At 40.6% G+C, this 10,942-nt stretch overlaps 1 protein-coding gene across 3 annotated transcripts; it reads left to right on the forward strand.

Annotated features, from left to right (window-relative positions):
- The first annotated feature begins 452 nt into the window (after positions 1–452).
- LOC109083301 (SERTA domain-containing protein 2-like) lies at positions 453–8,871 on the forward strand. Of its 3 annotated transcripts, none has more exons than XM_042747180.1 (3): positions 952–1,090; positions 3,728–3,814; positions 8,062–8,871. In XM_042747180.1, exon 3 carries the CDS (start codon positions 8,066–8,068, stop codon positions 8,765–8,767), a length of 702 nt encoding a protein of 233 aa, XP_042603114.1. In that variant the 5' UTR covers positions 952–1,090; positions 3,728–3,814; positions 8,062–8,065; the 3' UTR covers positions 8,768–8,871. The 3 variants fall into 3 exon arrangements, with proteins under 3 accessions (XP_042603112.1, XP_042603114.1, XP_042603113.1); XM_042747179.1 differs by having other exon boundaries at positions 3,764–3,814; XM_042747178.1 differs by lacking the exon at positions 3,728–3,814 and having other exon boundaries at positions 453–1,090.
- The last annotated feature ends 2,071 nt before the right edge of the window (positions 8,872–10,942 follow it).

Here is a 10,942-nt window from a genome sequence, read left to right on the forward strand (position 1 = left end):
CAGATGTGACTCAAATGAACGTCAGTGTTTCAATCCCTCCGCTTGCGCGCCGATATTATTAATGTCAGAAAATGTTGTATTATACAAGACACATAGGTGTGAGTTTTTATTGCCTACTATATCAGACTCGAGTAAAAAGCTTTGCAAAGCATCGTTTAGAGAAATTCTACAGTAAATCTAACTGTTAGCATCTGTAGTACTCATATGCTTGTTAAGTTTTCTTAAAATAGACACGGGATGCTTGGCAAAAAGGACATGGAAAGCCACAAACGTGCCATTTACAACGCTGTTTGTGCCATAGCCGGTGCTCCAAACGGTCACGTTTTCGGTCTGTGGGCTGGGCATGTTAGGGGGACGAATGTGATAGACTAGAGAAGAAGTAGTCCAGTAACCGGTGCTCCATACGGTCACGTTTTCAGTCTGTGGGCTGGGCATGAGAGAGGGGGGCATGCGTTCCACCAATCAGGGGCAGTTACTAGGCGGGTCTGAGATCGCGTTCGACCAATCACAGCCTTCCCACCTGACGACCGTCAATCAGCTGAGTTCTTTTCCCGTTGATTCTACAGTGTAGCGAGAGTTCTCTTCTCGTGCCTGCGTAGAGACGTGATCCGTCGCGTAGTTTTGCGCAAAATTATGTTCAGAATTTGGACCAGGAGCTCAACGCGAAGTTCGGCGACCGATTTAAACAACCGTACATCTTGTTTTTATCAGTCAAGAGGATGTAGCGGTCGTTCGCGGATCTTGGGTAAATTAATTTCGTAGTTCCATATAGACAGAGCCAGCACTTAACCAAGTACGAACTAGCTAACTGGCTAATTCTTTGCGCATCCCTGTGAGCTTAGCCGCGGAGGCTAGCGGTGCGCGCGCACGTCTCCGAGAGTAGTCGGTTGTAATAAACGCTAAACAACGAAGCAACTGGTTGAGCCAAACATAATGGTATGGGTCAAAGGGACATCACAGCGTTCGAGGCGTCCATGAAAAGAAAAAACGGAATTCCCACTGTATCAATGTGTCGACTGGATGTGGAGTCCGCTGTTGTGAAGAAGGAAGTTGAGCCCGGCGGAGGAGATGGTGCCCTTTCCTCGTCAAGGTAACGACTTTTTCACAGACTGTTTTCTGGATGTAATTTGAGCCCGGTAGAAGCCCTTAGTTATCATTCTGTTTTTGGAAATTGTCTTATGTATTAACACTGTTCTGCACTGCTCCGCTTTACTAAAGTTAGAGTTTATGTTGACGATACTTGAGCTTGTCTAAGTTAGTTGCTACTCCATCCACACTAGTTTATTTACAACTGGAGCAGTCCTAGCAAAAAGTATGTAAGGTTATACTAGTTTGAATATCTGTATCATTGTGTGTCAGCCTATAAACACAGATACTTTGGTACCTCGCGTTTTCTTCTGTACGTCGTACGTGGTCTCGTTTGCGTAATGGGGTCGATTTTGCCACACTGATGTTTGGACCCGACTAACGTTCACTGGTAATACGTGACTGGACGGGTTTCTAGCAAACCTGTTATTAAAGAATAAAATAGTATTTTCTTACGGTATTTCAGTCGTGTTTCTCAAACATGTCTTTAAGTACAGCAATAGTGAAAGCCAAGAGTTGCATGAATGCAGGTTTCAGTTTTACTAAAGTTTCATAATTCGAATGAATGATGTGTAATTTTACATGAATCTTTATGAGTATATGTTTCATAGTATGTGTCTTCATACGCGGAAAAACTCGAGGAGTGATTTAAAGTTACGTGCAGTTTTAGTTTCAGCTGCCTTTCGGAAAGCGAAAGCCAGTTTTTATTGAAAGCAGCTAGTATTTGGAGTTTAAAAAATGATACAAACTTTATTTGGTTGTTATATTATGTTACATAGTAAGAGTTTAAGTGTAGTATGGTCACTTTTGGGTAATTTTGTGGATTATTCACTTGAACCATAAGTATCACCTTAAGGTCTTTAAAGAAATGTACAGGTTTGTAATATGTATTTGACTTCTGCAGTTGATAACTCTTGTCGGTTTCTGCAGAAAATCAATAGTGCGTAAACTATAGGTTCTGCTCTCTCATGGCTGTCAAACAGTCAATTAACTTCTTACATAAAGGTTAACAATTGGTTTTTGCAGTTTTTTTTTTCTTGAAAAAGTGAATGGCTTCTTATTTTTAAAGGGATACTCCACCCCAAAATGAAAATTTTGTCATTAATTATTCACCCCATGTCATTCCAAACCTTTCAAAGCTTCGTTCCTCTTCAGAACACAATTTAAGATATTTTGGATGAAAGCCAGGAGGCTTGTGACTGTCCCATTAACTGGCAAGTAAATTACACTGTCAAGGTCCAGAAAAGTATTAAGACATAGTCAATCTGCCATCAGGGGTTCAACCGTAACATTATGAAGCAACAAGAATACTTGTATGTGAAGAAAACAAAAATAACGACTTTATTCAACAATCTGTCTCCTCTGTATCTCTCTGCATAACCGTAGAGCCATTTTGGAGAATATCCGTTGAACGCAAGCAGCTTACACTCTTCTGTGTCAGCCGTGACACAAGGATACGTTTTCTATGTGTATTTACGCCTTGATTTGAACGAAAACCACGCATCTGTGCAGTGTAGCTGATACAAAAGAGCGTTACTCCAAAATGGTGATGCGGACAGACACAGAGGAGACGAATTGTTGAATAAAGTCTTTATTTTTGTTTTAGTCGCGTACAAAAAGTATTCTCATCGCTTCATAACGTTACGGTTGAATCACTGATGGCAGATGGACTATTCTGATGATGTCTTTTATACTTTGCTGGACCTTGAGAGTGTAATTTACTTGGCAGTTAATGGGACAGTCACAAGCCTCCTGGTTTTCATCCAAAATATCTTAAATTATGTTCCGAAGACGAACGGCGCTTTTATGGGTTATAAATGACATGGGGATAAGTGTCATTTTGGGGTGGAGTATCCCTTTTAGTGTGTAATTTGAATGTAAAGCAGGGTTGTCAACAACTTGCACCTCAGTCATGTATTACTTGCTAATTATTTCTTAGTAGGCAAGAATTTAGATTAATTGAATAAATCCATCTGAATTTTATACTAGACTGAGGTTTCACCACTGACTCAAAGACTTACACCACTGATAAGATAAGCAGGCTTCATATGAGCGTGTATTCATGTCTGTCAGCGTGACTAACACCCTGAGTCACTTCGTGAGTCTGTTGGAGCCGCCCAGTTACAAAGCTGCCCAAACTAAGACATCCGGCCTGTCTACCCAGTGGTTCATTAATTTAAGACTTAGTCGGCTTGTCAATGGCATTTGCCACCTACTCCCTCCCTCCTACTCGCAGTCAATCCCCTGTGCTCTTTCTTACACTCTTCAACTCAATCTCTCGTTCTCCTCCCACTTCCTCTCACAGACTAACCTTTCTAGAAGCTCCTGCTTGCTCTAGCTTATGTACACCCTCTCTCTTTCCTGCTTTTTTTTTTTTTTAAGACTCTTTCCTGTTGTCCTCTATATCGTGACTGCCTCCTTTGGGCCAGTGGGAGGGTAACCGGAAGAGAAGAAGATGGAAAAATGACTCAACCACGTCAGTTCAGTTTGCTCTCGTGCAGGAAGTATAATAACTTAAGCTGGCCCATGAGTTGAAGCAACTCTTATCTTGTCCTCAGAGTGTGACTAAAGATACTTTCGGTGCTGTCTGTCACTTTGTGGTCTTCTATTCATTAATTTTTTTTATGTACTAACCACACAGTGATGGAAAATGAAGTCCTTATCTCTCTACCTTCAGTGAAACTGTGTGGAGCTAGGCTGCTATTAATTTATGCGGTGCTGTGCTGCTGTAAGTATGAAGTCACTTCTCAGTTGTTCAGACTCTTGTGTGTGTTGCATAGGCAGTATGAATGATAACTTGATGGTCTGTAAAACACTTTGTCAACACTTGCACCTTCATTATAGAAGTGTAACTGTCTGTTATTGATACTACATTTTACACATTATTAATAAAAATGATAAAAGTTGTAATAAGATTTACTTATTAGCAAATGTATTAAATCATTTAGTTTATTATTATTATTATTATCATTATCATTATTATTATTACAAAGCACTGCATCTTAAAGAATGTCTGCTGAATGTCAAAAAAGGGCCTAATATTACTTAATTTGATGATGCTGTGTTCAAAAATATCAACATGTTCCGTCATGTAGAAATTAGTAATTTTTTTTTGTTGCACAAAAATAAAAAATCCCACTTGCTAAAATAACAAAAAGCTGTCAAATGTCAAAATGTGTAATGACAAAAGTAAGTATTCAAAACATAATTTAACTTGCAGTCTGTAAAGGAGTGGGAAAATGTTTCAAATACTCCATTTAAAGTCAAAGAACTTTCCATAAAATCTGTAATCTCCTACAGATGTAGGAAAAAATACATCCGAGTCATAATTCTAACTTTGAAATCTAATGTTGTATTATTGCATAGTACAATCTAATATTATATTTTAATGTTGAATGATCTTCACCTTACAGTTGGTTGTTAAAAGCAAAAATGTTATGAAATGCACATATTTTGTGAGGGATTGTGACATGCTAAAGCAAAACAGGCAGTATTGATGGAGTCAGCAGCCCAAAATAAGTAAGAAACAAGTATTTGATTTAATTTAGCAAATTAAACATTATTGTTTAAGTCTAAGTAGTTATTATTGTGTCAAACAGCGGTTTTATAACAATTATTAAAAGTCAGTTCTACACATTGGTTACTGGACACGTTAAGATAATCTGTTTTGCTTATTAAAATTTGGTATCATTGTATTGCCGTAGTGCTGCTTTCCATGGTCGGCCTCACTTCTGAGTCACCAGGTAAAAAACAAACTGAAGTACCATCATGTATCCATGTAACCTTTTTCTTGTCGTAAAAGGGCGCGGCCATTTGTAAACTCTATGGGTCTGGCTTCCAGTCTCATCTGCGTCCACTCCTATTTTTAGCTGAACAAAACAGTTTGTTTTGCTGCTTGATATTGAAAGTTGGTGTGTCTTATATTATTTTAATGTATTATCTTAATTATGAACACACTGGTTTGTAGTGCAAACAGTTTTATCGTTTACTGTACGTTGTTATTCTCCTCGATATTTACCTATAGCGGCTAATGAACTGGAAGTCTCACCCATAGGCTTACTTCCGCGTAGAAGAAAGAGGTGGATATGTGCACACTTGAAGTGATGCAACACAGCGTACTCTACTGCAATGCTACCTCTTCTATGGATCCCATTGTGTTCTCCCACTTTGATGGTCGTCTCCGTAGTTTTGCTTATTGTCTTTGAGCTGCAGACTCTGTGTGCCACTCAAGCGCCAGGCTCTCATCCACCGCTGTTGCCATGGCAAGCAGACCACAGAGGCCAGTCTAACCAGAGGGGCCCAATTTAAATCATGCCTTGCTGATTTAAAGCTGCAAGACTTTATAGTGACCAAGTCAAATTTGAAGTTCTTTAAAAAAAGCTTTATAATGCACAATTGAATGCACAAATCAGTCAATGACCTTTTTCTCAAGGTTTAACACTTGTTTGATGCTTGTCTCAAGCATGATAAGTCATATGTAATATGAACTCTTCCACTCCATATTCTTCTTGATTATATAGTTTTTCCGTAGTCGTGGTGGTTTGCTCACACGCATTCCATTTATAGCTTCATGTTGCTGACAGAGACAGACTGCAGACCCTCTTCCAAGCATACATGTGCTCCTGCCGGAATTCAGCTGTGAAATCTGCAGGAATACAAAATGTCCCTTTTTAAGCCTTGTGACTTCTTTGTAGGAACGGCACCTATAGGGCTGAGCAGGAATGAGCCCAGAGTGCTCTGCTAGCGTGCATGGTTATATAACCGCTAGCCCTGGCGTGACACACTTGAGCGCTGCAGCCCATGCATGCAGGCACACACATTCAGGCATTAAAAGTGTTTAATCAAACTTGCTTTGATGCAAATGGTGTTAGTTGTTCTTAAAGATTAATAATTAAAGATATTCTTCCCTTCATGCTGTAGTTAGGTTCTTGACTGGTTATGGTATCTATTGCCTGAATCTTAACTTAGCCTTAACACACTGCACATTTTTCTACATGTTGGGATTGAGACTACAAAATCTAATGCATCCATCTCACTTCTGAACATGAGAGGCTCTTCTTGGCTCCTGCAGCTTCCTGTGCACCCTGCAGTAGAGAAGAGCAGTCAGTGACCAGACCTGCGGGGGATGTCTGCCTTCGTTCAGAGCGATGGATGTAGGGAGGGGGGCGCTTACACCACAGAGAGCGCAGAGGTGGATAGACAGTCTCTCACGTTTACAGCCCTTTCCACTCAAACTCCAGCTCTCCAGATCCAAGGCGGCTATCTGACAGAGCAGTTTATGGTCGGGATTCAAATCGTGGGCCTACAAGCCACATTTCGCTTTTGTTGGTGCATAAACGTATGGCCCAAACAAAATTTGTGGCTTGGAATAGTAGCTTTGAATATGGGGTTGCATACTTTAGAAAACCATTTTTCAGTGCTCAAAAATGGCTACTTCCTTTTACAGTTTAGATTTGACAGGTCCATAGTTCCATAAAGAACCTTTCCTTTGCACAAAAGGTTCTTTATAGTGGGAAAGGTTCTCTAGATTATTAAAATTGTTCTTCACACTAAGAAAAAAATGGTTCTTTAAATAACTGTTCACTGAAAGGTTTTTCAATGGCATTGCTGCGGAATTTAAGTGTATCTTGAAGGAGGTCATTGCTTATAAGAATCGTCACGGGATAGAAGCTGCAGCAGTAAGCATTGCGCTCCTGTGCTGCGTATCCTCCTCCGCTGTGAGAAGGGAGTGCTAACGAAGCATGAGCTTATTCTCAAGTGTACTGCAGTCGTAGCCAGGAGGAGCTTGAGCTAATGCACCCACCTCTCAGGAAGTCCTGCTTAGGGAGGAGGAGGAGGAGAAAGAGCTGTGTCAAGTTAAAGCTTCATGTTATCAGTCATGTATCAGATAACAGGCAAATTTCAAGGCGAAAGTGTTTGTCAAGAACAGAGTTCAGCAATAGTCTCTGTGTGCACAAACAATGGTCATGGTGGTGTTAAATTCGAAATTGGTTTATTCCATGCAAAGTTAATAACTGGAGCAGACCACACAGTGAACTTTGCAGGAATCAGTAGAACATGGATGCAATCTCATGTGATCCAACCAACATGCAGAAACATGTCAAGTATTAACAGTGTCTTAAAATATCAGATAATTCAACCTTTTTTATGACCAAGCAAGGTTAGTTGTAAAATATGATGCTGAGACTTTTCAAAAACATTAAAAGTGGTATTTATTTTAGCCTATGAATTATTAATTCATGATTTATGGAAAAAAAATACTATACTTTTTTTGCAATGGATACTATTTATGTTGAAGTTCGGGGCAGTCATTGCCCACTGGTTAGCCTTAACCTTTCCTTTCCTTAAAAAATCATGATTACAATGAGTACACAATATTGAATTTGTACATGTGTGAAAATGAGGCTATGAGGGAAAGACTTAAATTCTTTACAGTGGCATGCACCATGTAGAGTTTTGTCTACTGAGGGTTTTTTGCAAAGACGTTAGGCCAGTGGTTCAAACTTTTACTGGCCCTGCCACAAAAAATTAAATAGTTGCTGTTATCATTGTTTTTGATCTGTTATCTTGTATTTTAATAAATAAGCTTATATGACCAATATTTTAGATACCAATTAAATTTTCAAATTCTCTATTTCAATTTCGATATCACAGCAAAAATCACTAGCCAAAAATAAACATAAATATAAAGTTTAAACATTATTAACGACAAGTGACAGACAAGAACAAATGAACAAATGAACAAATTACAAGTAATAGCACAATTAAATATAGGCCTATAGCACAAAAATAGAAATTAAATGATGCTTTAGGTTTGATTTTTGTAGATGTATGTCTGTGATGTGCAAACAGAACACAGTGCGCAAGTAATATGCACCCTTAAGTAATATTTAATTTCACTGCAAGGTAGGTCAGTGAAAGAAACGTTCCTGTTCTGTTTTTCTGAACTTCCCTCTCTTTTTTTCTTATCTCTAGGTACATGTTGGGTCGGGGGGTGAAACGTAAGCTGAGCACATGTGAGGACCCTGCCCAGGACTTGCCATATCCTCAGCAGAGGCAGCTGGTGCTGGACTTGTGTCTAGACAAGCTACAAAGCTGCCAGCGGCGAGCTGAACCTAGCCTGCACCGTTCAGTCCTGCTGGCCAACACCCTCCGCCAGATTCAGCAGGAGATGAGACAGGAGGGGGAAACCTGTTTGCCACCAGCCCCGCTCGGCCCCTCGCTCCCTCTCACCTCCACCCCACGCCACTTCCCCGACCTGCCACCTGTGCCCTTAGACTGTCCTCCACCCCTAACCGGAGCACTGTCCCCTTCATTCCCCCTCATGATGGCTGAGGATGAGGAGGTCCAATTGTGTGGCACTGAAAACGAGACACTTTTGCCATCCCTTGCTGGTGAGGACGACACAAGGTCATCAGATTCGCTTTTCAGCTCTTTTGAGATTACTAATTCCACCAGCTACTTGACAGACTTGCCATTGGATGACATCTTTGAAGACATCGACACGTCGATGTACGACTCCTCTGACATTTCTGTCCTGGCCTTTCCTGCGCAGAGAAGCAGCGGGGTGGACGATGGCCTCAAGACCCTTTCCAGCTGCACATCCAGCAGCAGCCTACAGCTCTGTCTCTCAGACATCAACGACCTGGACCACATCATGGAGATCCTGGTGCGCTCCTGAACCACGGCTCGCACCACAGTGTCCTCATGCAGCCATCCCAATGTTTTCTATGGGAAATGAATAATACAATGTGTTTTCTTTTTTTAAAAAAAAAAACCAAACAAACAAATATTTGATCTATTTTTATACAAAGGACTGATATATTTATATATAATAAAAGGAAACTGCCTGACACACTCTCACTGTAGGATAAATGCACATTTTTAAGACTTTTCAGATGGTGGAGCTTACGCTGCCACCCTTCATATTTAAGCAAGCTAAGATATGAATATGCAGGGACTTCGGAAACAAATACAAAGTATTACCATTGACGCTTATTTATATTGGATAGGGACTCAGTTGTATTTAAAACAATGAGATTGAAGAAAAGTGGATCATGATGGACGCTCCGTAGCTTTTGATGAGCTAAAAGACATTTATTTTTTGTGATCTCCACTGTATTCTGAAGCATTACATTTTACTGTCAGTAATTATGATTATCAGATCATGTCATACACAAGCAGCACTCACACTACCTCTCAAGATACCAAGAGCTCTTTCTCTATACAAAGACTGTCATTGTTACAACTGTATTTTAATGGTTTCTCTCCAATAACTTTCAGAACTGCTGATTGTTTTATATATGGCTCTCCCTTCACTGGAAGGCCTCTCCTCAAATGTTAGGATTCAGTCCAAAGCTATAGCTGTAGAAGAAAGGCTTTTGTCTCGATCTTTCTATTCAAAACTTTCTTTTTGAACTGTTTCTGGTTTCAGAATGAGCTGTTGCTTGCGTAAAAAGTGATCTATATTTTCTAATCACTTGGAATTTAATGCTGGTTCTACTTTTCACGTACATGATTGTCAGACACACAGCCACCGTCGAATCCCTCGTATGAACTTAGTGCCTACAACGGAGAATGAAGACTGCCGACGATGAACTGCACACTGTGGACCCGCACATAGACCTTTCCTGCTCTACCGAGCCCCATGACGCTCCTTAAGTGGGTTGTTTTCGCCTCTTTTTGAGCGTTTAGCGTGATCCTCTGTTCTCTAAAGAAGCCATCATCTCCTCTCTGCTGTCCTTCATTGTGATCTACACTGCAAAAAGCTGATCGTGGATGCCTCTCGTGATGTCTCGAGGACCATTTCTGAATGTCCAAGCTTACTCGTGTGAAGCAGAACTGATGTCTCACCTGCTTACTTTTTCCCTTCGTCACGAGCCATTTCCACCACAACTTAGCTATTATTACTACTCAAACGTGTGCGGTGGTAGACCAGAGCGAGGCCCTTGGTTTTTGACCTGTATTAACATCCACTGAACATTAAGTTTCTGCAATCGAATGTGAAAGAGCCACAAGCTGCTGTCTCCATTAAGACTGGGCAGAAACAGGGGGAAGGGAAGAAGCAGAGAGCCAGATTAAGGGGGGGCGGGGGTTAAAGCAAACAGCTCCTGTCACGTGGAGAGCCGTACTAGTGGTGAATGCTACTTTGAGAGTTTGACAACAGCTGGTATGTGTGCGCTCGCATTGGTGCGCTCACAACAAGCCCCGCCCCCAGTGAGGCCCCAAGGGGCTTTGATCTCATCCTGACCAATCATTTTAGTTTAAGGGAGGAGCTTTGTTCTCTGTCTGCTATGTGGAAAAGAATAACAAGTGGAAGCGGTTCAATTTGGTCTGTTAGCTCACAGTGGAATGTCTTCCTTTGCCTATGGATAGCTCACTTTAATCATTAGTGGCTTGAGACATTTATGGTCTGAATTTGAGTTAGATTTAGACAATCCAACTAAAATAAATGAGATATTTCTATAATTTAAGAAAATACTAACTACGGCATTTGAGGTGGCAGCAGAGAAGGCTTGCAGACGCTCCACCCTGCCTTTCCCGCTCACAAGACACATGCCCCGCCACTGAGAAAACCTGACACTCGCAAAGTTTACACTCAGATTTTAGGAGAAATGCTTGTGGAAGATAGTTACCATAAATCGGGGAGAGATTGTACGGTGAGACCATCAGCGTGACAACAGCAACCTGTTTTTAATGCTGAAAGCTGTGGATCTAATGAGAGTGTAGCTTCTTAAGCTTTGTAAGCTTGATCAGTTTTTTCTTTTTCTTTTTCTTGATCAGTTTGTTTCTTTTTTATTTGTGTTGTGTGTGTGTGTGTGTGATTATATATGTGTTTATATATATTTTGTATTTA

This window comes from Cyprinus carpio, chromosome B20, assembly GCF_018340385.1.
Source record: "Cyprinus carpio isolate SPL01 chromosome B20, ASM1834038v1, whole genome shotgun sequence".
Classification (NCBI taxonomy): domain Eukaryota; kingdom Metazoa; phylum Chordata; class Actinopteri; order Cypriniformes; family Cyprinidae; genus Cyprinus; species Cyprinus carpio.